Source organism: Leuciscus leuciscus (genome assembly GCF_965113295.1).
Source record: "Leuciscus leuciscus genome assembly, chromosome: 12".
Lineage (NCBI taxonomy): Eukaryota > Metazoa > Chordata > Actinopteri > Cypriniformes > Leuciscidae > Leuciscus > Leuciscus leuciscus.
In genome coordinates this window covers 38,246,779-38,273,812 of record NC_138736.1, presented here as the reverse complement: position 1 = coordinate 38,273,812, position 27,034 = coordinate 38,246,779, and the positions used below count along the sequence as shown (strand labels likewise).

Here is a 27,034-nt window from a genome sequence, read left to right as displayed (position 1 = left end):
GTTTTGACAGCAAGTTACAGCAAACTGGACTGGAGTAACTATGTAGGAAGTTTGTTTGCCATTTTGCAAATATGGAAAGGGCAGAAAGCAATGACATTCCCTGAATGAGATCCCACACACATTCAACTATCCCTATTTGTTTATAGCCTATACATAGACCTACAGTGTGAGCAATACCGAGACTTGCTACTGTCAATACATTCACAGTCATGCTTCTGTGAGCATGTGAGACATTACTGCTGCTGCTGCACATGTTACATACATGTAGCAGATCTATACAGGTGGAGCTGGGGAAGGAGGAGGGTTTCTGAAAGCATTCTGCACTGCTAACAGCAACTCTACCATATTTAAATGTTGAGCCGCAGCTCATTGGCTGCTGATGCAACAACAACCAATCAGCTGTGCAATTGATAATGATGTGATCGCTACCAAATGAGTTAAGGACCAATCAGCTTGTGCCATCTGGGGTTTCATGCCAGAACTTAGGATTGCCTTCAAAAATATTTATTTTAATATCTCTGACTGACTGGGTCATTTTATGACACGGCACCATTGTTATTTTGAAATGACCAAAAAAGAAAAATAAGATTAAACTTCTATTATTTGGACAAAGATTAAAATAGCTACTTTAAGTGCTAAAAATTGTTTCTTGTCATTCCTTATAGTAATTCAAATAAAAATATGAATTCACAAAGGTAACAATAATTCTATTTTTGTAGTTTAATTTGACATGTTAACAATAAAATCACCTATTTTTAGAGAGATAATTCAATATATGTAGGCCTATATATAAAATGTAACATTTTCAATAACCAGTTCTTGCTTTACTCAAAAAGATCTATATCTAATCTATATCAATCTCTCTCTCCGCTGTCTCTCTCTCTCTCTCTCTGTGTGTGTGTGTGTGTGTGTGTGTGTGTGTGTGTGTGTGTGTGTGTGTGTGTGTGTGTGTGTGTGTGTGTGTGTGTGTGTGTGTGTGTGTGTGTGTGTGTGTGTGTGCGTGTGAACTGCAGTGACCCTCATTCAGGACACCGGAGGGGGCGGGCGAGATCTCAGTAGATCTCCGAGCTTTAGCGGCTCCTCATTCTCATGTCTGCCGGTGTTCTGTGTGTTTGTGTCTCTGCAGATTCATATCTTTTGGATATGAGGGATCGTGCGTGTTTCTTTTAATCGCGTTTGTCTGGATGAACTAATGGAGTGACCGCAGAAGCGCGGCTCTGCGCGGATCATCGGAGCCCGTTATCCCGGACAGAGACCCGCTTTGTTCGGCTAATAATAAACGAATTGCGTCTACTATTAAAATGAACGACATAGAGAAAGAGAATAAATCTGATGAAGACTCGGAGTCTCTGGAGGAAGAGGAGGTTGACCCGAGGATTCAGGTACAGAGAAACAAAATCCATTTCAACTGAAACATCTAAGAATTCACATCGACAAAATCCATTTAAAGCGGATTAACGAAACTCGACTGAATACTTATAGGCTATGTTTGCTGTATTGACATGTTATATTGTTCTATATGTCGATTATTGTTCTGTATGTCGATCAGAAGTCATTCCTGTTTAACCTTCCCGAAACCAGAACTGAAGTTAGACTGGGTCAAACTCTTTTTGTATTAAAGCTCGATCAGATCGTACATAAATTCATCAGAAGTCTATATTATGCACCGATAATCCGATCAGATAATGTTCTGTTGGTTCAGATTGTTCTGGTGTTTGATTCGATCAGGGGAACCCCATTGTGACATCATCTCTTATATTCTGTTACATTGTTTCTTTCGTTTGTTACATTGAGGAACCGCGTTGACAATCAGACACATGTTTACTTTGACGTCATATTTAGAATTCGGGTTCATTTTTAAAGGATCCGGTCGAGTTTACGCGCCCTGCATGCAGAATTAAGACTTGCTTATGAAGTGTTAGATTCCTGTTAGAATTATAATGTTTTTTATTCGTTAGAAAACGATCTACACTGACCCATAAAAAAGTATTTGGACACACTGCTATATTGTTTGACCCAGCACTGTCAAAAACAACAAAACACTTGCACTAAACTAAAATCACCAAAACATCACAAACAAATGTTCTATAAAGCATGTTTTTTGTGGTCAGATACATTGTCTATTTTTTAAACACATTATCAATTGTTTTATCATTTGAAACATTATAGTACTTTCTTTATTATAAATGACACTTTTAAATGCATTTTTAAATGAATCATGAAAAAACTGTATGTAAGACTGTGCAAGTTGAACTGGTTTTTCATCCTCCACCCATGAAAGAAATTAATCCCGTAATGAAAACAACAGTGTGAAACATCTGTGTGTCATCAACGTGTAGCTAACATGGGAGGAAAAGCATATGAGCTTCATTTCAGTGTTGGGTTACTTGAACACTTTCCAGATGTTGCTGGCATTGCAACAGACATCTCACTGCGATCTCAACTGGCTTTCTCTCTTCAACAGGGCGAACTGGAGAAACTGAATCAGTCTACCGATAACATCAACAGATGGGAGACCGAGCTGGAGGTAAGGTTCACATGCCTGCTTTCTGCTGTCACTGTTTTTGCTGAAAATGGTTGCAGGCTGAATTCCAAAGACATGTCTGAAAGCTCAGCACCCTCCCCCCCATCTGGCTCTGACCAATAGGACCATTCCTTCATGCGACTGACACCCTTTTTATCTACTGAGCAGACAGAGGAAATCTCTTCAATCCGAGTCTGGAATTCCTGCTCGGAAAGCCTCAACAGCTAGATGAGTAGTTTAGGAACATATACTTCCTCGTTTCATTCCAAACCCCAGTGACTAACTTTCTTCTGTGGAACACAAAAGGAGATACAAATAGTAGTACATTGCCAGTTGCTAAATTGGCACAAGAAATATCCATTTCCATGTTTTGTTTCAGCTGATTTATGATGTACCACGGTAAAGATAAGGAAAAATAATACCATGGTACTACCATGGTTCAAAAATACTAAGAAATAATGAGCAAAATGCAGTCATAATCTATGTAAGGATTATTGTAAAATTAGCTTTATATATTTGTATATGTGATTATCAGATATCTTTTGTAAAACAGAGTTAATCCATGTTATTTTAGTATTTTTAAGGCAACATTGTAACATTTAAGGCAATATATATATATTATATTATATTTTTAAATTCCCTCATATTATTATATTTTATTTCAGCTTTATATCTATGAACTAAAATGCTTTTAAAAGTTTTAGTTAGCAATAATAACAATAACAATCAGAAATTCATAAGTCAGTAACACTTTATAATAAGGTTTCATTTGTTAACAAAATGCATTAATTTACATGAACTAACCACGAGCAATACATTAGTTACTGTAATTACTTCACAGTGCATTAACTAATGTTAACAATAACTTTGGATTCAATAATGTATTATTAAATGCTGAATTTAACATTAACAAATATGAATAAATGCTGTAAAGTGCAGTTATTATTAGTGTTGTTAACTAATAATATTAACAAATGAAGCCTTATTGTAAAATGTTTCCCATAAGTTCTCTTTTAGTCTTATTTCAGATTCATTTGTTCCTCATCCTCATTTTTTTTTAAATGACAAATGATCTCTCACGGTTCACTGTATTTGGCCTGTGATTAATCAGCAGAAGGAACTTTCTGTCAGAGGAAGTCTAAATCCCTCTGACGTGTCTTTTGTCACAGAGGTCCTGTGTGGAAGGATGTAGATGTCAGTGTTTTTAAATATGTCCAAACCCAGTCCACAACAGATTCATGACCGGCAGAACTGGACACGATACACGGGACACACGCACGACTCAAACTCACAGGCCCCGCGGCTCATCTTATGCTACAAACGTGCTTGTTTCTTTCTGCTGAGGGAGAGTTTTCTGTCTAGAAAGCAGGGAGTAGATTCCTCCTTAACTGGGTTAAATGCTGAATTGAGTTAGCTGATCCAGCGCTTTTCAGGGAGCAACAAAAGGCTTGCTATTGAAGCGTTGCATTGCTGTGAAAGTGAAAGATGGAAACTCATAATTCAGAGAGATTCCTGAGCATACAGTGCATGTTGCCTGGATATGATTAGCCTGGGATTTATTCAGGTTACACAGACTGCATGTACTGTAATTCACACTTCAGTGTACTTGTAAACACAAAGACAAGTATTCAGTAGTTCATACAGCTGAAAATGTTCAGGGAGTCAAACCTCAGACAGCACTGTTCACTCATGCATATTGCACAACATTTTTTGTTAACACTTTACAATAAGGTTCATTAGTTAACATGAACTAACAATGAACAACACTTCTACAGCATTACTTAATTTTAGTTATTCATTTCAACATTTACTAATACACTATTAAACATAGTTAATGCACTGTGAACTAACATGAACTAACAATGAACAGCTGTATTTTTACAACATTAACAGAGATTAATAAATACTGTTACAAATGTATTGCTCATTGTTAGTTCATGTTAGTTAATACATTAACTAATGTTAACTAATGAAGCTTATTGTAAAGTAAAAAAAAAAAAAAATCTGATTTGCTAGCTTTATGCAATATTTAGGAGTGTGAGTGCACTTTATCAAGAAACAAAGTTGTATCAAGTTCCCAGTGCTTTCAATGAGGAACTACCCACTGAATTTGGCAGATCTGTGAGTTTGTGCCATTGAATATTGAGTTTTGTTTGAGACACTTGAGCATGTGTGATTTTTAGATTCACTGTCTGTTATTGATCTCTGTTTTCTTCAGGATTCCCGGCAGAAGTTTCGCGCCGTCCTGTTGGAGGCCACCGTCAAACTGGACGAGCAGGTCAAGAAGATCGGTAAAGCCGTAGAAGACTCTAAACCGTACTGGGAGGCCAGGAGAGCGGCCCGCCAGGTGAGACGCAATAATGTTTGTTTTGCTGGATTTTTGCATGGTGTGGAATCTTCTGGAATCCCATCTAGGGAATAAATGATTAGGAAAAACACATTTAGGCCCTTTGAAACGTTATGAAATATAGTCGTTCACAACTGTAAAAAGGAAAGCAGGCTAAAGAACAGAGTTATGTAATGAAGGTTTGGCTGTTTCCATAGAGGCCCGTTGAACAGCAGGAAACAGCTGGTGACCCGGTTCAGCGGGCATGACTCTGGTTCACCTCATAGATCTCTACCAGTAGGTTAAACACAGGCGACTGTGGATCTATGTGCAGAGTAAACTGTTGAAATGACCTTGCATGTCTAGAGCTGGACAATATATACAAAATATTCATAATTTATGATATAAAAGTAAAATTATTTTTGCTTTTAGCTTTTAAAAATACCTTTTTCCTTTGGCCATGAAGTAAACATGTTCACCATGATAATGATAGATAGATAGATAGATAGATAGATAGATAGATAGATAGATAGATAGATAGATAGATAGATAGATAGATAGATAGATAGATAGATAGATAGATAGATAGATTCATACATGCATTACACATACACACATACATAGATGCAAATCATATGTATATATACAAATAAAAACATAAACATAATATTGTCAAAAGAGTGAAACATATTTAGGGTTAATATCAAGGGTTAATTGTTATATTGCCCAGAACTAATCTTGATTTATGCTTCAATAGCCATCCAAAATATCTAAAACAGAACAAAAAATGAGCAGTGCGAAACTATCTTGCTGACTTAACATTGTAAAGTGTCATGAACTAATAGTGTAATCTTTGTAGATTAACATTAGTAATGTACTGTATTAGTGTGCTATGATCAAAAAAAGTGTGATGTTACAAAAGAGTGTGACTCAAATTTTGGTGGAAAAGTTTAAGAAAAACATGTTTGCCCCAGTTTAAGTTCTCATAATCACATGACCGCCTTCCACCCCCAAACCCAGCCGGCGCTGTCAGCTCCTGAATAATGAATGACCTGCAGTGCAGCGCACAGAACATCATCATTTGTTTGCAAACAGGCCTTGGTATTTTCTATATATAGAAACAGCTAAGGAGAGAAGACTGAACATGACGTCCTTCTAATGTGTCTAAATGCATGAAAAGCCTCTTCTCCTCAGAACATTTTTAGCATAGTGACAGTTATTACAATCAAAATCTAGATTTTGTCATTAGTGTCATGTGAGTGTGCGTGAGGATGGGCTTGAGATCCCTGCTGCTTTCAGCCATGAAATTCTCCATATTATCACCTTGTGACAGTGATAAATCAACACAAATGTCTCTCTCAAACAGTCATAAAAGAGCTTTTTATATCCAAGAGGTGACTTTAGTGAGAGTTCTGCTCAGCTTCTGGCTCTAACGCAATTATAACACTGTCAAAACCCAACAGAAGTGCAGTGTGTTTATCATATATACAGTGTATATTCAAATGTTTAGTCGGTGAGATTTTTCATTTATATATATATATATATATATATATATATATATATAGAGAGAGAGAGAGAGAGAGAGAGAGAGAGAGAGAGAATATTCTCATTAGATAAACTAATTTATTTCAAATGAAGTGATGAAGAGACTGACTCTCGTGAGAAAGCTGTGAGAAGCCTTCAGAAAGACAGAAGCTCCGGTCACTCGCTCATATTCTAAGTCTATTTTTAAACGCATTAAAACAAAATGATCTGACATTAGTCATGAGTCAGTAAAGTGCCGCCAAGTAAAAGACAACGTTAGCTAATCTTTTAAAAGCTCCTGGTAAAACCTGATTCATTTAAGCTGAAGTGTACACAGATCGTAAGTAACACATCTGTACGTCAGCATCTACTCATGAACTTTCTTATTGCGAACGATATGATCAAAAGAAACATAATAATTCAGATGGAGGAGTAAATACGCAGCACACACACACTGTTATTGATGTTAGCTAATGTGATTTAATGGCTTGATTTAATCTTAATATGCATTATATCACTGTGTTTGATCTGTGTAAAGCTGAAGTCAGTGTGTGTGTGTGTGTGTGTGTGTGTGTGTGTGTGTGTGTGTACATTTCTCTGTGCTGGTAATCAAATGATGGTGGTCTTGTGTAACTGTCCTGTCATCACTTTAAAAGACCACCATGATCTGTCTGTGTCAGTGGGTGAGACACACAGCAAAGACTGGCAATGCCAGCTGTCTCTCAGTCAGAATGCCAACGCCCACTTTACAGCCAATCAGAACACAGTACACGATCACACCTCCAATGAGCAGACAGACAGACAGATAGACAGACAGACAGACAGATAGATAGATAGATAGATAGATAGATAGATAGATAGATAGATAGATAGATAGATAGATAGATAGATAGATAGATAGATAGATAGATAGATAGATAGATAGATAGATGACCTTGATTCGGTCGGTCTGTCCGTTGGAATATCTGTCAGTCTGTCTATCTGAATATATAGAGATAGATGGGTGTGTCTTTTCACAGTGTTCAGTGTGTTCTCACCTCTCGTTCCTCTGGCATCTGTTCTGTCCTGTGACACGTGAGCAGCAAACATCAGACATCAATGACAGGCGACTCCAACACGTGTCAGCTGACCTCACACCTCACGTCCCCTCACAGCGTGTGTGTCTGAGTGTTGATTAGAGATGAGCAGAGGTTTTAAAACAGACACACACACACACTATCATGGTCAAATCAAGGTCATTTGAACTGACAGAACATGAAGGTGTTATCCAGACTGAGACCGCATTGGATTTTCTGCTGCTGCAATGTCTCATATGCAAATGTAGAACTATTTTAGTTAACCACTCAGTTGGACATTAAAATATTCAAACATTTCTTTTCTCATTTCTCATTTCTTTTCTGCTCACAGCAAAAATGTTGTCCAAACTTCTGTTTGTTCAAAATAGCATACTACAGTACTACTTACAGTATACTGTTTCTGCAGTTTACTATGCACTTTATGCATGCATTAAATGAACATGACATACTACATTTGCACAAGAATTAGATTAGGTAGTGAATGACACATCTTACTATCAACCCGCTCATTTTACTCATAATATTTGTTCAGTGTGCATTATGTATACAATATGCACATGTATTCATGGAATACCTGGATGACTAATTACATTTGCCGTAATGTGCTTGTGTATAAAACAGTGCAATGAATATTGTCCCGATTATACACTGCACTTAACCTTGTATTTACTGTGTGATGATTGAATCAGAATTAGTACCATCCAGGCTTGATTTCGTTTTACATCTTTTTCTGGACTCAATATTTGATTTCTCAAAAGTTTCTTAAAATGAATAAAAATGCAACATAATAATAGTTATTTCTAAGAACTGAATATGACAAAATGCCACTGTTTATTGTTGCAAACTGAATCACATGTCATTAAGAAATAGCAGGCAGCATACAGGAGACACTGTAGTACTGGACTAGTGCACTGGAAATGCTAAACTTCCTGTTTTCGACACAAATATTTAGGCCTCAATTTAAGATTTATGTATTTGAATTGCATATAAAACATCAACTTGCACAATTTTAATATAGACAAGCTAATAAACTTAATGTAATGCATATTTTTCAGTCATATTTAAAAGAAACAGGTATGATTTATGTAATAGTAAACATAAACATTAAAAAAATATTTTTTTTTAAATACACAATAACCAGGTATATGTATTTATCATCAATTAATCCAATTTGTTTCAGTCTTTGAGTAATTGAGTATGGTTTGTTCCACAGCTTGCCATATTCAAACTTTTTTAATTAATACATTTAATTGTTTTCACAATTATAATATTTATGCTCATTCTATGCATTTTGAAAATATGGTTATTTAAAAAAAAGTTTTAAATATATGCAAAGAGCTAAATGGCTATAAACTAGCTATTTAGTTTTTTACACTTCAGGGCCACCATATTTTTCTGTAAAAGCAAGACAATTTTAATTTGATGTCAAATGAATTATGCTATAATAGGAAAGATTGTGGACAGAGAGAGAGATGGCGAGAAAGAGACGGAGCTCGTATTGCATAAATCATAGTCATGAAGAAAGATCCGGATTGTTTACTCAGATCCCTGTGGATCTGTGCAGAAGGAAAACAGCCGTCGTTGTCTCATTTTGGAAGAGGTTGTGGAATTCCACTGGTTTGCTTAATGGATGCTGGGAGATCTACACTCTCGCTTGTGAATAAAAGATGTTCATATGTGTTTTTATAAAGGGATGTCAATTAAAAGACCTTAATGTGTGATCATGCTAAAACCAGCAGGAGGAAGTTTGTCGATTATTTACAGACAGTGAAGTTAACATGCAAACATACTTCTGCATTTAATGCGAATGCTAATAAAAACACGGGGAAGTTTCCTGCGTTTAGTTGTTGAGGTGATTATGCATCTTCAGATCATACTGAAGTCATTAAATGGTAATTCAACACGATTTCGTGAATGCTGCTCATGAAAAATTCATCATGTCTGACCGAGTTTAGGAAGAAAATAGGTCAGCAAACCATAGAAAATCATACTTGTGCTGCCTGTCAAACACATTACCAGGAGGAGAAAATGGGCAGTATAAGAAACAGACCTGTTCCCTTCTCAGTCCAGACACACAGAACATAACAAGTGTGTGTGAACAGACAGGCAGATGAGCGAGTGTGTGTGATTTTGATCTTTAAAGCCTCACAGCAAGTGAGAACCTTTACTGACGTAACTCTAATCTGCCATTACAGTGTTAACAGAGCTCAGCTTCACCTGACCTTAACCTTTACCTCGTGAGGGAAAGTGTCTAAAGGCGATCGGATCACATGTGGACGACACTAAATACAGGTGTAAACAGAGTCTTAAACGTTTTGAGCTTCCAGAGGTCACTGAAAACACATTCGACCGGATTGCTTTCGTAGTGTAAACGCTCATTGGATCATTGAAACGCCACAAAAGACCGTCTACTAGATGTTTTTCCAGCTTCTAGCATCTCTCATTGTGCATCAGTATGTTAGGAATCCCTCAGTGGGTCACTGGAGAGTCTTCAGGAGCACAGTTCATCACGAGTTACATCACAGCCACAGTGACGGCTTTATGGCTGTCGTCTCTCCAGACTCCGGCGGGCCGACACACAGGCTCTTTGTGACTGAGCAGCTCGGTCAGAATCACAGTATTATGAGTGACACACAATGGACAGTTGACAGATTGGGAGAAATGCATCATCTCTCATCATCTCTAGTGTGGGCCGCTGTTCTGGGTTACTCTGTGGTCATGTGCTGCACAACTGGGTGTTGATTGAGTCATGGATTTTGTAATAGCCAATACTGAAAAAAGAACTTTTATAGAACAGTGTGCACAACGGCCAATATAAAGAGTATAATACACTACTGTTCAAAAGTTTGGGGTTTCAGTAAGATTTTTTACTTCTATTTATCAAACATACATTAAATTGTTCAAAAAGTGACAGTAAAGACAGTGTTAAGTTTTCTATTTCAAATAGTATTAGTAGACATAGTATCTATTTCTTACTTTTGAACATTCTATTCATTAAATGTATCATGGTTTCTACAAAATATGAATGTAGAAACAATTTTCAACATTGATTATAAAATTAAATGTTTCTTGAGCAGCAAATCCGCATAAGAATGATTTCTGAAGGATCATGTGACACTGAAAACTGGAGTAATGATGCTGAAAATTCAGCTTTGATCACAGGAATAAATTACATATTACAATATATTCACGTAGAAAACAGCTATTTTACATTACAATAATATTTCACAATTTTACTGTTTTTACTGTTTTTTTAATCAAATAAATGCAGCTTTGGTGAGACGAAAAATCTGACTGACCCCACATTTTTAATGCTAGCGTACTCATTTTATATAATACAGTTTAATGACAAATAAGACCTACAGAAAATTGCTCATATCCAACAAACACTTTTTCGATTCAAATGTTTTAAAAATGTAATTTAAATTAAATTTAAAAACAAGCAATCAGTGTATTGCTTCAGACTTCAGTGTGCCCACGCAGACATGCCATCATCACATCCTTGCATTAGCAGAGGCCTAAATAGAGCCATTGTTTGATGCTGTACATGCATTGTTTCATGATGTTGAAAGCTCAGTTTTGAACAATGGTCAGAAAGGTCAGTTCTGGAAACGTTTTGACATGACGCATTACCAAATGTGTTCATGAACCCGAGGAAACCAAGCGTTCACCTCATCTCGCTAATGCAAACTGACGTGTAAGTGTGTGTGTGTCGTCTGTCTGAAGAAGTGCATGTCGTCTCTCGCTCTCTCTCTCTTTACCTTCACACTGTGCTGAGCACTTCTGGATTCTTCCATGCAAAACAGAAACACACTGACGTTCACACGGCGCTGACCGAGCCACTGACTCCAGCTGGGATTTTTAATGGACTGCGACACAGATAAAGCAAGCAAGACATAAAGTTAATATGAAACTAGTATAGATAAATTCACTTACTAACCTTGTCTGTGTAAAGTTATATCCAGTTTTTTAATCTCCTGTCATGAGATTAAAGCTGGAATACTTTTTAAAATAAACACTCTTAAAAATAAAGGTTCTTTATTGGCACTGATGGTTCCATGAAGAACCTTCAAAATCCATAGAATCTTTCCATTCCACAAAAGGGTTCATTAGAATTGAAAAATGTTATTCGCACTAAAAAAATGGTTCTTATAAGAACTTTTCGCTGACATTTATTTTGGGGAACCAAAGATTTACAGCATCACTGGGAAAACCCCCTTTTAGAAGCTGAGAAAATTCCAATTATTATTAGATTCTTTATAACTGAGAAAAGCCTCATGGGTTTGATTGCACAGACCAGGAGGTGAGATGATTGAGCTTTATGAAATATACATTAGCTTCTTGTCTCAAGCTACTAGTTTTCTTTATGAATTCTTTTGCAGAATATAGATTTGAATAATGAAAGAGGGATCGTCTGTAAATGAGAAGCTCATCCCACAGAGACAGATCCTGGTCATGTGATCTATTAAAGCTGAGCGACTAATGCCGTGACTGATGAAGCTTAATGGATCATTGAGGGGAAATTAAAAGTGTGTGGTAACAGTTTAGAGTAAGATCCTATTATGGGACTAATGCTAAATAATGTTAACAAATGTAAAGTGGTACCAGTTGAACACACTGTAATTCTTCCATAAATAGAAACTTCCCAGGAGAGTGTCTAACAATGGCACTGAATTGTGGTACATTTGCGTCATCATCAATATGAGCAAATGACAGAGTATTGACAGCAGTTGTTTACTACGGTATCTTGGTAACACTAAGGATGTGTCATCATCGTTTACGTAACAACATGTGCACACTTGAATCTGCTGTGAATGCATTGCAAGAGATGAGGAATGTGAGCTGCTCGCTGAAGACTGAAGACATGAATTATACATTAGTCTGCAAATTATGCTTCAGCAAATTATACCGTATTGCATTCATACTAATTGCTTAATATATATACATACACAATCTTAATTTTTAAGAGTTTGGAAAAAGTCCTGAAACTATCGCAATATTGTGATGTGTTTCAGGCTCAGGTTGAGGCTCAGAAAGCCACACAGGAGTATCAGCGGGCCATGGAGATCCTGCGGGCAGCGAAGGAGACCATCGCTCTGGCCGAGGAGCGTCTGTTAGAGGAGGACAGCAGACAGTTTGACTCGGCCTGGCAGGAGATGCTCAACCACGCCACCCAGAGGGTGAGAGACACAACACCACTCTCACCATAAACATGCTACACTAGACATGAGTTCCTGTAGCTGTAGAACACAATATTCTGTTCTATGCTATGCAATTAATGTGATTCTGAACTGCTCTGATTGGCTCCTCCAGGTGATGGAGGCGGAGCAAACCAGGACACGCAGTGAACTCGAGCACAGAGAAACAGCGACCAAATACAACGCCGCCATCAGCCACATGAGACAACTGGAGAAGAAGCTCAAACGCACCATCAACAAGTCCAGGTCAGAGGTCAACCATACATCTCTCCATCCATCTCTCCATCCATCCATCCATCCATCCATCCATCCATCTAACCATCTATTTATCCATCCATCCATCCTTTCATACACCCATCCATCCATCCATCCACCCATTTAACCATCCATCCTTCCATCCATCCATCCATCCATCTCTCCATACATCCACCCATCTATCAATCCATCCACCCATTTATCCACCCATCTATCAATGCATCAGTCTGTTTTTGATATACATACACTACCGCTCTGAAGTTTGAGGTCTGTAAGATTTGTTTTGTAAGAAATGAATGTTTTTATTCAGCAAGCACACATTAAATTGATTAATCAACAGAAAATCTTTGATCGGGGCATTTATAAAAATAATACAAATATATCATGTCGCAATTGACATAAAGAGGAGACACCCTAAAATCTTGTTTCGCACTCGTTCTGCAGGACATGCATCATTCATAATGATTCATTTCAAAAACATATTTGGGAATAAAATTATGTTTGCTTCAGAAAACCCACAAAATGTTTCCTCTCTCTCACATATAAATGACCAAAACTCTGTGTTTCCCCACCCCGGGCCTCTGCTGTGGATGAAGGATAGTTCAGTGTGGGGCGTCTCTAATGTGTTCCAGATGTGCTTCTGCTGATGGAATGTGCTGGTTCTCTCACAGCGCTCTGTTATTGCCATGGAAACCGGCTCTGAGACTCACTCTGTTCTAATCGTCCTCTTTCTCTCCCTCTGCAGGCCGTACTTTGAATTAAAGGCGAAGTATTATCTGCAGCTCGAGGTACGTCAGTTTTTAATATTCATTCATTCATATTTATATTTATCCGAAGAAAATGAAGGCTAGTTTTAAAACCATTGAGTACTCATTTCACCCTTAATTCTCATTACTGTAATATGGATAAATATTTTTTTTATGTAATCGGAAATTATTTAAATTGTAATGATTTATGCATCATTGTAGTTTTTGTTGTACTGAAATTAACTTCTGTTGATACATATAAATCATTGTACTACAGTAATTTTTTTAACATTTTAAAACTTCTTCAGTTAAATTTAAATATAAATTAAAAATAATATTTGTCAAATATTGAAAATATTATATAAAAAAAATTATATTATGTTTTAATGTATATATATATATTTTTTTTTTAAACAGTATGTAATAAAGTAATCTCTGAAGAATCACCATTAAGAATAATGGAAATTACAATAAATAAATAAATATGTAAAAAAAAACAAAAAAAAAAACATACAAGCGCATTACAGTAATGAGACTACTTCAACTAAATGTATATTTAAAAATATATAATTAAAAATATATGTTATGTTTTAATATATTTTTTTTTAAATTGAATACGGTATGTAATACAGTAGTGATAATCTCAGAAGAATCATCATTAAGAATAATAGAAATATAAAAATAATATTATAAATTAAAATAAATAAATATATAGATAAATAAATAAAATTACAGGTGCATTACAGTAATGAGAATTTGGGGGGAAATATGTTATTAAAAATAATGTCTCGATATTAAAAATGTAATGATCCAAAGGTCCCTTCTTTAGACATTTTCTTTAGACAATTTTTGCATGTTTTTAGTCATTCAAGAGTATTCCTTTTAGAAACACAAACTAACATGTAGATTTGATAATCTTGATTATGAATATATGTGACCTGTTCTCCGCTTTACCTTGTCCTCCTTCTCCCATACAGCAACTGAAGAGACGGGTCGACGAGCGTCAGGCTAAACTGACCCAGGCCAAAGCCGAGTACAGGACGGCCCTTCGGAACCTGGAGACCATCTCGGATGAGATCCACGCACGGCGCCGGCTCTCGGCCATGGGGCCCCGGGGCCGAGGGGTGGGGGCCGAAGATGACGGGGCCGCTACCGACGACATCGCCAACTTCAAAATGGAGTCTGACGGCATATCGAGTAAGTGAGATCATACGTAATGCGCATTATAATACAGTTTGTAATTCATACAGCAGTCCTGAAAAGAAACATTTCACAAATATAAATTCATTTGGTTTGAAATGGTATATGATCAGATTAAATAAAAATCATACATTTCAAAGTTAATATCCACTCTTTTGTGGCGCTGTATAAGCGTAAAAGTAGTTTACATCTGTTTCTGAGACATTCATGCTGAATTACAATCAAATCTGTATTCGCATTAATGTGCAGTTTCACTCAACGTTATAGTTATTTTATTATTTTTAGTGCTTAAACTAAATGAATATTTTAAACATTGCTTTGGCAACTGATACAAAATCATTTTATTTTAGACTGACTATAAAGTTTAGACTATATAGACTATATAGAAGGGCGCAAACAAAATGTAGCTTTGACAATGGCACAAAAAAGTGAATATAAACTTTATTTTATAGAAATATATATATATTTATTTATTCTATTGCATCAGATAACGAAATATCATATTTGACCATTTCACTCCAAACAAACTTCTATTTGTGAAATGTTTTGCTTACTTTCCAAGGCTGTTGTATGTATTTAATCATTTCTAGTCCCTGCATTTTTACATTTACATGCAATTTGTCAAAGAGCCAACAATAGTTGTAATATACACTTCCAGGTTTATTAGATAACTGGATTGGTAAGCAAGCTAGAAAAGAAATAGAAACTAACAATATTCAAAATGCTGATGTAAACTCAAACGGTTGTGTTTGTTCTATAGTGATGTCAGTGAATTTGGAGGACAGCTGCACCGGCACGACATCAGAAGACGATCCCGAGACACGGTCCACCGGCAGCCTGAGCTCCACGTCTGCACCTCTCGACCTGGCCTGTCCGATCCCCTCCTCTCCCTCCTCATATCCCCTGCTCTCGTCCTCCTGCCCGTACCCGTCCTCCTCGCCCCCGTCGTCTCCCTCCGCCGCTCCTGAGCTGCTCCAGCTGCCCGGCTCGGGGTCTCTGGAGGGCTTCGAGCAGGTGTCTCCGGTGTTGGGCCCTCGCAGCGAGTGCAGCGGGGCCTCGTCTCCAGACTGTGAACAGGAACGAGGTGAGAGCCAAAAGACCTTGAACCATGAGGACTGACTCAAATGTGTGGAGTCATAAAGTTACCGGCCAACTAGCGAGTTTTAATCACTTGCCAAAGACAGTTTTACTTACAAGGAATTGTGGCATTATGTTGATTATCCACAAAAATTTATAATTTTTTTTATTTTTATTTTATTTTTATTTAACAAATTGTTGAGTTAGCTAATTTGCATATGTGGTCCCTGGACAGGATGTTGTTACATAAAATTACAGCACTCCATTACAATCCAGAAAAAATAAGAAAATAATAATATAATAAAAAAAATTTTTATGTTTATTTATTATATTTAAAAATTTTTGACAATAAACAAGCCAGAATGATTAAGCCATAATTTAAGTGCTTGTTGCTTGTCCCCCATTTTCTATAAAAAAAAGCAAAAAGGCACTTACAATGGAAGTAAATGGGGCCAATCCGTAACATTAAAATACTGAATGATTCAATAGTATAAGATCCTTCCAATCAGAGTCTAAAAGCTCAATGCTTGAAATGAATTTGCTGCGTATCCCAAAAAAAGTATTACATGCTGAGATTCTAGCAATCTTCTTTTTATTACAAGTGCAAAAAATAAAGCACAATCTTTGGAAACATTTCGTCTTTATATGCAATTTCTTACATATCATTCAACACATGTACATTTAATTTAGCAGACCAGTATAGACCAGTTACTCAATTAGCAATTAACAAATCCAAAGGAGGTCTTCATTCAATCTATGTGGCTGTACAGTATTGAGACGAAAAATGCATTTGCTTCAGTTTGTAATAATTTATGTTCCATATTCGTACAACGACGCATTGGAAGTACCATGTCTATTCCACAAAAAGACATCTCATTAACTGGTATAATACACCTCTGGGAAATGTGGAGCAACTGGTGATTAACTATCAGCTCTATTTATAGCACTCCTGTGTTCATTAAATCGGAATCTCAGCTTTTTTGAGATATGCAGCAAATGAATTTCAAGCTTTGAGCTTTTTTGGAAGGATCTTAATGTATCTTGGAATGTATCTTGGCACGTAATCATGCTTTTAGTGTGAAAACAAAACAAAATCACTCACATTTTTGTTATATCCATTCTAACACCTTTGTCGCAATGCCATAAGCCCTAAAAGGACTGTAAAAAATGACTTTAACAGCTCAAATAATACACATGAACAGAAGAATTAATCATTTTACATTTGTTTGCAATTTAAATTTGAACATTTTTAAATCTTCCAAAAATGTGCCCTATTCACTTCCATTAAAAGTGCTTGATTTTTACTTTAAAGCAAATTATTTTATTGAGGTAATAAACATTATGCCACAAATACTGTTGACTCGGCTTAACTTGTTCTGAACCTGAACATACCTTCAATTTTAGATGTGATTTCTGACGTTCATTTGATGTGAATAAATGAACAGATTCTCATCAGTTGTGTGTGTTTTCGAACAGGTGAGAGAGCAGAGGGCGCAGAAGTTAAACCTGGCAGAACGAACAACACCAGCGGTCAGAAAAGCTCACGCCTGGAGAAGAGCCTGCGCAGTTTATCTCTCCAATCCGCAGACGACGACGACACGGACACTCGTTCTTTCACTGTGACCTCCAACACACCAGCAGTGCTGCTTCTCAACAGTGTTTAGGAACACAGGGGCCAGAGCAGGGGCCCGGATCTGACACTACAGTATGACGAAAGAGCCATTGTGTGAATCTATTATCATCTCAGTGTTACGGACATCTCATCTCAGACTGGTTTAAAACCAGAAAACCATGAAAGTATTAGAATTGCCATGCAGACATCAGCTATGAAGTGATGGGAACTATATTGAACTTTTCATCATCATCACTGAGTGGATGCTCTTCATGTGGTCCTCAAATGTTCGTGTCGTGAATGGACACTGTTTGTATTGTATCTTCTGCCGCGGCGTCTCACTAGCTCACTTGAAACGACTCCATTTTGATTGTTGTTGATGACTCACTTACTAACTGTTGTAGCATAAACAATTAAGTGTCTGAATACGTCACCTGACTCTCCAGCGACTGTAAATAAAGCGTACGACTGAAAAGCGGCGAGTGGGACGCCAGCCTTAGCAGAAGATTTCTGCACTTGTTTTTCACTCTGTCGGAGTTGTGCGATGAACTTTCTCTATAGTCTTAGATTTACTCCACAGGTCATAACGTAACGAGGGACTCGTGTAGTTCAAAGCTATATATTTATACTCAGTGTTTATCTCGTTTTCATGATGTTATCGATGTGTTTTCATGGCACAAAGTTCTTATTTGTGTAATAAACAGATGCTCACAGCTTGAGTCTCTTTCCACTGTTGTGATTTCACACATTAAGTTTTTATTCCAAAACGGAGAGTCTAGATCTTGTGATCTTGGACTTGAGATCTCACCAGACATCAGACCTCATACGCCTCAGTCTCAAATTTAAAGGAATAATTCACCCAAAAACAACAATTCATATTCATATATAATGATGACAGAATTTTCATTTTTGGGATATTCTTCATCTGGATCTGGATCTCAGTTTAAAGCCCAAAGTATACTTTCGGTTTTGAGGCGTACACTAGGGTGTGCAGTGCATTTGATGTACATTTCATCCCCAGCATGTACGTGGATATTGTACGCGCACTATGGGGTGTGAAACTTGACAACACTAAGCAGCCAATCATGTCGATCATCGCTTACCTTTCTGTGAACTGATGTCGTGACCAATGACATTAGAGAAGAAGCTTGACACTCTCGTTGCCACCCTCAGAGAATGCAGTAACTTCATTTATTTACAGTTATCATAAAATAACTCAGTAATGTTATAGCTTCCCAGACAGCAACATAGAGTCAGCCCAGATCCGGCCCACATCTGGTACGTGTGGAATCCCTGTGTATCAGATGCGGGCCGACACTATGTTGCTGTATGGGTTTCTGGTTGATTTGTTTATAGCAAGCTAGCCTTTGTAAGGCCCGCTATATTGGCCCAATCTGCCGGTTCGCCAATACACGGGGAAGGTTGTCACGTGTTCTGTCCTCACTCATGCAAAGTATTTGTTGGTTAAATTTGCAATACATTAATCATGTACTCACTCATTAATTCATCTGACTCCATAAATGAAAGGTTTTAATAATATCTGTGCCTCACTAAAAGTGAGCAAATGTTTGACTATTCCTTTTAACCATTAAATGAACAATGTCACAATCAGTTAGAATAATCACGTAACAATTTATTATGTCAGGTAAATGTATCATGCCAATTTCATAATCAATTCAAAGATAATCGATACAAAACATCAAATTCTTCGGAATAAAGAAAAGATGCAAACCCAACATTAAGAAATACACGAGGCTGAGAGATCTCGGTCTCTCAGCCTCACGGGCCATCTGAAGTACAGAAAAGGCCTCGATCTCCCTACTGCAATTCCTTAAATAGACAAACCTTTTACCTGGAAACATGTAACAATAGAAATTTGCATGCAGTGGTCGCATCTTCATGGGGGTGGGAGACCATTTGCTTGAGAGATCACCTTCCCTTGTAAGTCAGTTATCCATAAACTCTTAAAGACCTTACTACCTTTTATTTTATCTGTCTGGATATGAGATATCTGTACCAGTCGCACTGTGACATTTTAAATGATACCAAACTTGAAAATACTCTGTGATAATCATACACATTAAACTATACATTTTCTTGGGTGATTTCAGGTGATGATCTGAGCATAAGAGAGAGGGGTGAGGGGAAAAGGAAAACGATGTAGATTACATGACTCGGGGGTGAGACTTTGTCTCGATGGTGCATGAGAGCCAGTTCAAATGCTAATCTCCGGAGAGGTCCTTTTGTCCTCTCAGGGTCTGGTCAGCCCCAAAACAGACTGTCTGGAATTTCCTAATTTATCAATTCTTACAGTTTTCCCTCCTTGACTCCGTGGGTCAAATTCAAATGAGCTCCTATGGAGTCACTGATGAACGTCTGTTGTCATTCTTGAGATGTCACCCAAAAATTGTCTTTTCAATGTTAGCATCTGTAGAAGCTTGCAGAGGGCGGTGTTCACCTGCAGAACACCTGTTCTCACCAGGTGTATGTTGCTTGAGTCCAGCAGGTGGATGAATGCATTCAGGTTCTCTTCCTGTAATCCTGTGACGTGAGCAAAGTTCATAGAGTCAATCTGGACCTTTGTGACTTGTTCAGTTGATGTGTCACTCCTCCATGGAGAAACTTCTGCTTCTCTGGCACCTTCTCCACGATGATGATCTGACCCTTCTTGACCGATCCTGTCACCTCCAGCGGTGGGGTTGTCTGGGCAGACCTCAGTGGATGAAGGGCTTCTCCTTAGTTCACACTGCTTTGTGTGAAAAGCTTGAGACACCTGAAAAGCATCTTAAATGTCCACTTCACGATTGAGCACTTATGAACTTGAAGTCATATGGAAATGCATGGGAACACATAATGCAATAAGGAAAAATCATGTCTTGTTCAATGTAAAATACCATGTTCATGTCAGCAATTGTGAGTGGTACGTTTGGTCTCATTAATTACCTGATTTTTAATTACCACGTCAATAGTACTCCTATAGAGGGTCAAGGAAGGAAAAAGGAAGATCTTACAAGCTCTTACCCTGTTTCTAGAAACATTTAAATAAATGGCATTTTAACAAAACAACCAGTGCTATTTTGGTGTAACCAAACATAGAGATTCAATTGAATTGATGTCCAAATACATTGTTGCAAGTAAAATGGACAATATACAAATATGCAGATAAGTTTCAGAAATGTTTTTCTGAATTACTCAGAGGAAATCAAAATAAGTTTCAGAAATTAAAATCAAAATAAGTTTCAGAAATGTTTTTCTGAATTACTCAAAGGAAAAAATGCAGAAATCCAAATAAGTTTCAGAAAATTAAAATCAAAATAAGTTTCAGAAATGTTTTTCTGAATTACTCAAAGGAAAAAATGCAGAAATCAAAAATAGGTTTCAGAAATGCAGCAAGAGGTCGGTGTAAACCAATCAATGGTTTTGTGTGTTTGTGTGAGAATTTTTTAGAATGTCAGTGTGTGTGTGTGTGTGTGTGTGTGTGTGTGTGTGTGTGTGTGTGTGTGTGTGTGTGTGTGTGTGTGTGTGTGTGTGTGTGTGTGTGTGTCTGTGAGAGAGTGTGTTTGAGAGTGTGTGTATTGATCTGGCTAAGTCACAGTCGATGACAGAGTTGAATTGTACATTTTTGTACTTGATTGAATTGGTCTCACTTCAGATTTATCCATTTTAATTATGTTTCTGTTATTACTGGTAAGTTGAGAAATCAGGGGCCCTCTGATCTTCCAACTCCCACCAACAATCATAGAGTTTGAAATTTAATGGCAGGTCTGCCTTATAATTTGTCTTGATTTGTGACTGTAGCCATTCAGTTGTTCATGTGTGTTACATTAGTTAGCAGTTTGTTGTGAATAGCGTATGCTATTCTCTGTGTCTCTGTTAGACCATGATCATGAGATCAGCTCCACCCTGTGTGTGTGAAGCTATCTGGATCTGTTAGTGTGAAGATGACACATCTTCGTCTGATGTGCAGTGTTCAGCCTGGATAGACCATCTACCCCAGGTGATGTTGCTGTGAGGGTATAGTGATGGAGGGGTGTGTTCAGTGTTCATGTCTAGGAGATGGGTGGAATCTAATCGATAACAATTGTGTTGCAAATTTCGATCCAGTTCTAAACTGGGAGGCCATATTTATGCAGTAATGTGATAGTGTGACGTGTGAAAAGGCCTTTTATAATGTCTTTTCACCCATCTCCCGAGTCTCAGGTTATGTTCGAACAATTCCGCTGTCCTGGATTTGCTCCAGGTGGGCTCCACCATTTTGCAGAAGTAGCCTAAGCCTGAGACAGAAAACAGAGGAGAGCGAACCACAGATAATTCCAATATTTCAAAAGCATTAAATTCAGACGTGTAGAATTCTTTTACTTGTTAGCAATTTTAATTCCAGATGTCACATGAAACCGAGTTTCATTGACCACGTCTGAATTGTTGCTGTTGTCTCAGTGTGTTGTGACACCTGAAGCTGCTTTTTCAGTTCAGCCTTCAGTCTGCTGCATGTGCAATGCATTCACACATTTTAATTTGTGCAGATATTTTTTGACCTGCAAAAAACTGTGGTGCTTCTTTCTGCTGTTTAGCATTTCACACCCTCCTCGTAAATTTACTTATCTACTTATCTTATCAGATTCAATTCAGTTGGTGCACCCCAGTCAAGGATTATTTAGCGTGCTATTACCTGTGCCACACTCCTAGCCGTGTTTTCTAACGGTGAAAAATAAAAGCATACTCCGACCCTTTTTGGCACTGGGTAGCACACAAATGAAATTCTGTTTCAGAAATTCAATTTTAATGATGAAAGTCACACTTCTCCAATTATTGTCCTGCTCGGCGAGTGTAATATAATGTTTATTATAATTCATGTTATAATATAATTATATTCTTTAACAATACAAGTCAAATTATATTGTTTTCGGTCTCTGGACCAACTTAACGCATGGTCAAATCTCTACTTGTTCTCATGTCAATACATTTGAATATTAAAAGGCCTTTTGGCTCAGGGCTGATAAGATGTACATTCGCTGTTTTTCTTTTTCCCTTTGCTAGGTTTCAAATACCTTTTCTTCTCATTTAGTCTTTTTAAATGGCCATTATAACGTTTGATTCTTCTATTTACTCTTACTTTATATTTTTCCGTTTATAGATAAGGAAACTATATCGCTTTGCAGTCCTTCTCCTAAGGATGCACGACACAAGTGGTCAGTCCCGAAGATCAGAAGCTGAGGCAATGGCTAAATATCTAGGACGTTGCCGTAATCCCAACGCGCAACAATCAAAGATATATTCAGTAGCCCTCTTGGATGCCCTTCAGGAACTCAATTCAACCGTTTTCCAAAACTATTAAATTAGAACAGAAGTCATCGGAAGCGTCCAAGCTAGGTTAATCAACCAGCGTAAAGCTGATCCTAGTCGGACTAACCCATCCTCTCATCCAAGCAGCCCGCACACTTCCTGATATCAGTTATTAACCGTCGTTAATCTCTGACGCAATCTTGTGGAATATACGAATCCGTAAATCTATTTTGGAAAAAACAAATCTCAGAGTAATTCAGAATACATTCAAACATAACAATATTTCGTTCTCTGAAGCCTCAAATATGAAAAGGTTTTTTGTTTCAGGATTAATGAGATGCGTTCGCTGTTTCTGATTTTCAAATTCATTGTGAATCACATTATAGCCATCAAATTCAGCACAGACACACGCGTTCACTTCAGTTAACACAGGACACATGGCCTAGAATCCCTTCATCTACAACCCTTTTACCTAAGTGTTCCAAATACACCCACAGCAAAACAATAGAATACAACATCTATATCACCTTTGCCTAAGTGTTTCAACTACACTTACAGTAAAGCAATCCTGTGTTTAAACAATAAACTTTAAATTAGCCTATGTGCATGTTGTAGCACAAACAACCAAATTGTGTTCTATGTGCACAATGTGTTAAGCACAACTTCAAATTTGAAAATCCAAACAGAATCATTGCAAACATGAATATGTATCACATCATCCTGTTTTTCTCAAACTTGCTTTTAAACAAATGCATCGACTTGTCTTTTTGTTTAAAATAGAGTCTGTCAAGATTAGTTTAGGTTTAGTATAGGATATTAATGTTTTCAATGTGGCTTTTAGGCCTACCAGTCAGCCAGCATTTAGCATTAGTCTTGGACGCAGCATGGCTTTAGCATTTAGCATTAGTCTTGGACGCAGCATGGCTTTAGCATTTAGCATTAGTCTTGGACGCAGCATGGCTTTAGCATTTAGCATAGCCTTGAGCGTTTTGATTGAAAACAGCATGCCAATAGCATTTAGCAATAGCCTTAATATTTTAGTCTTAGCCTGTACATAATATCATCCTGTTTTCCCAAAATGTTCTTTTCATAAACAATGCATCGATCTGCCTTTTTATTTATAAGATCACGTGTTTTCCGATCGTTTACAAACTTAGATTTTTCTTTCTCTGTTTTCTGTTAGCTTGCTCATTCTTTTCACGTGTTGCTGGTTTCAATAATGGCCGGAAAACATGCGCCTGATTTTAAAACTTTTAGGCTTTACTTTTTTAGCTCTTCATCGATTATTCATTATTTGGAAGATGCTATACTTTAGGTTTCGTTTCTTGTTGCTTAGGCAAAACAAGGAGATCTTTAAAATGCACAAGGGTTTTCATTCTTCATCTGGCTGCCGCATCACGTTCTAAACAAAGGGCTTTAATTCCGACCCGTAAACAATGCAAACATTTCTTCAACACTTCTATAAAGGGCAGAAAAAGTTTACTTACCATCGCGGCGGAAGAAAGAGAAGATGTTCAAACCTCTTGTTGATTTTAAAATCCCAAATACTTGCTGAAAAGGACATTTCTCGTGAAACTGTTTTGATCTGTTTTGAGATCACGTCCGAGGTCACCATTTTGTAAGGCCCGCTATATTGGCCCAATCTGCCGGTTCGCCAATACACGGGGAAGGTTGTCACGTGTTCTGTCCTCACTCATGCAAAGTATTTGTTGGTTAAATTTGCAATACATTAATCATGTACTCACTCATTAATTCATCTGACTCCATAAATGAAAGGTTTTAATAATATCTGTGCCTCACTAAAAGTGAGCAAATGTTTGACTATTCCTTTTAACCATTAAATGAACAATGTCACAATCAGTTAGAATAATCACGTAACAATTTATTATGTCAGGTAAATGTATCATGCCAATTTCATAATCAATTCAAAGATAATCGATACAAAACATCAAATTCTTCGGAATAAAGAAAAGATGCAAACCCAACATTAAGAAATACACGAGGCTGAGAGATCTCGGTCTCTCAGCCTCACGGGCCATCTGAAGTACAGAAAAGGCCTCGATCTCCCTACTGCAATTCCTTAAATAGACAAACCTTTTACCTGGAAACATGTAACAATAGAAATTTGCATGCAGTGGTCGCATCTTCATGGGGGTGGGAGACCATTTGCTTGAGAGATCACCTTCCCTTGTAAGTCAGTTATCCATAAACTCTTAAAGACCTTACTACCTTTTATTTTATCTGTCTGGATATGAGATATCTGTACCAGTCGCACTGTGACATTTTAAATGATACCAAACTTGAAAATACTCTGTGATAATCATACACATTAAACTATACATTTTCTTGGGTGATTTCAGGTGATGATCTGAGCATAAGAGAGAGGGGTGAGGGGAAAAGGAAAACGATGTAGATTACATGACTCGGGGGTGAGACTTTGTCTCGATGGTGCATGAGAGCCAGTTCAAATGCTAATCTCCGGAGAGGTCCTTTTGTCCTCTCAGGGTCTGGTCAGCCCCAAAACAGACTGTCTGGAATTTCCTAATTTATCAATTCTTACACCTTCATGTCAGTCTAGTTGCTGCTCTCCAACAGTGAGCCTTTCATCGGCAGGATTGGTTTTAACTCTTTAGCCGCCAATGACAGAAATTTCCGTAATGTATGAGACAACGCTTCCCTGCCATTGACGGAAAATTATGGCTTCCATGTTTTCACTGTTATACGGGAGGAGGGCGCTTCTTCTGAAGAGTGCTGAATCTCCTGATCAAAGCTCTAGATTCAGTTTTGTCTTTGACAAAAACACGTTTTTCTCAGCTTTATGAAGCTTTTTAAAACTAAACAAAAAGAATGCATTTAACTAGAGTAAAAAAATTTTTTTTAAAGCAGATGCTCTGTTCTTTTGATATATTGCATGTTCGGATATTAATACAACAAAATATTCTGGGGGCCATGAGAATTATGTGAAAATTATAAAAAATGTTGGCAGTGGCTGGTGGCAACTTTAAAAAATAAAAAGCTGGCGGGGAAAGAGTTATTTAGAAAGTGAAGATAAAGGTAGAGGTCACAATGCTAGCTTACATGGAAAGGGAATAAATAAGTTATAGCCCCGACAATCTTTAACCAAAAAGTAATCAAATGAAATTGGACTTATTGGAACCACAACAGCCCTTCAGCTTATTGGCCAGTTTGTTGATAGTATTATATCAATAAACTGGCCAAACTAATATTTCAAAATAATGTCGTCCCAAACAGTAAGAACTGCAAAAATTCAGAGTAAGGCTGAATCCATAGATAGACCATGATTGCATTATGTGTAATGTGAGGAGTCATTTTCTTACACATTATTTGACAGATATATATTTGAGTGTTCATTGTAATTCAGTTAGGAAAAGAAGATATTATAGCATAGGGACTACCAGCTATTGGTTGGAGGAGGTAGTCACAAGCCATGAAAGCCTGTAATTGGTCTTAAACTACACATTTAAAAGCATTAGGCCATTAAGTACAAACGTTTCTAGTTTGCTCAAGATGTTGAAAAGACACAGTATCACCTTCTTACCTGCAATATGGGAATGCGCTGTGGTTCTTATTTGGAAGGAAATTGGAGAATGGATTTAACAAATATAACTTTATATTTGTGTCTTCTTGGTGATAAACACTTCTACCACAGGGTGTCAGCAAAGCACATTTTGAATTAATACTGACAGTCTTCATTATTGCAGCAAGATTTTTTGTGAAACTATGGGAAGAATACAACATCATCTGAACTCACTGAAGGGGTTGCATTGATGACTGAAACAGCTTACTTTGAATCCTTGATATCTGGAAGAAAAGAAAAGGGACATTTTTAGTAAGTCTGGGATCATTTTTTTCCTGCACATTAAGGGCTCAATGCATTTGTTAGAGGAGAGATTTTCTTTCTATTCGCTATTTCTTTCCAGAAGTTATGACAGATATAAAATGTCTTTGCACTCATTTAAACTGGTTGCATGTATTTCTTTAACCCCCTCACACAATCTCTCACCAAAAGACTTCATTTCACATACTTCCAGCGTTTAGTTGATCCTAATAAGCTTCATTGTCCCAGTTGTAAACATAAGGGGGTTTGGCGTCACGCCATCTTTGTTTCCAAAGAGGAAAGAGGAAATATTTCAGTTCCCTAAAAAGAATTTGGGCCAGAAGTTATCAATTATTATAGGTGTGGTGAAATTGC

At 37.3% G+C, this 27,034-nt stretch overlaps 1 protein-coding gene and 1 long non-coding RNA gene across 2 annotated transcripts; one reads left to right on the top strand and one right to left on the bottom strand.

Moving 5' to 3' along the window:
- Window positions 1-1,041: 1,041 nt before the first annotated feature.
- On the top strand, window positions 1,042-18,257 carry sh3bp5a (SH3-domain binding protein 5a (BTK-associated)). The gene is made up of 9 exons (XM_082185467.1): window positions 1,042-1,382; window positions 2,465-2,527; window positions 4,743-4,871; window positions 12,466-12,630; window positions 12,764-12,894; window positions 13,649-13,691; window positions 14,627-14,846; window positions 15,610-15,933; window positions 17,403-18,257. The coding sequence occupies exons 1-9, from the start codon at window positions 1,302-1,304 to the stop codon at window positions 17,588-17,590; spliced, it is 1,344 nt and encodes a 447-aa protein (XP_082041593.1). The 5' UTR covers window positions 1,042-1,301; the 3' UTR covers window positions 17,591-18,257.
- Window positions 17,840-26,952, bottom strand: LOC309510625. Its single transcript, XR_014210409.1, has 3 exons — window positions 26,868-26,952; window positions 25,384-26,643; window positions 17,840-18,903 (listed from the first exon to the last, which is right to left on the bottom strand). It is a non-coding gene; the product is annotated as an uncharacterized lncRNA (long non-coding RNA).
- Between the last annotated feature and the right edge of the window lie 82 nt (window positions 26,953-27,034).

Coding starts and splice junctions, on each gene's coding strand:
- sh3bp5a (XM_082185467.1), top strand. CDS start 1,302: ATGAACGACATAGAGAAAGAGAATAAATCTGATGAAGACTCGGAGTCT. Junction 2,528..4,742: donor GATGGGAGACCGAGCTGGAG/GTAAGGTTCACA, acceptor TGTTTTCTTCAG/GATTCCCGGCAGAAGTTTCG. Junction 13,692..14,626: donor AGTATTATCTGCAGCTCGAG/GTACGTCAGTTT, acceptor TCTCCCATACAG/CAACTGAAGAGACGGGTCGA.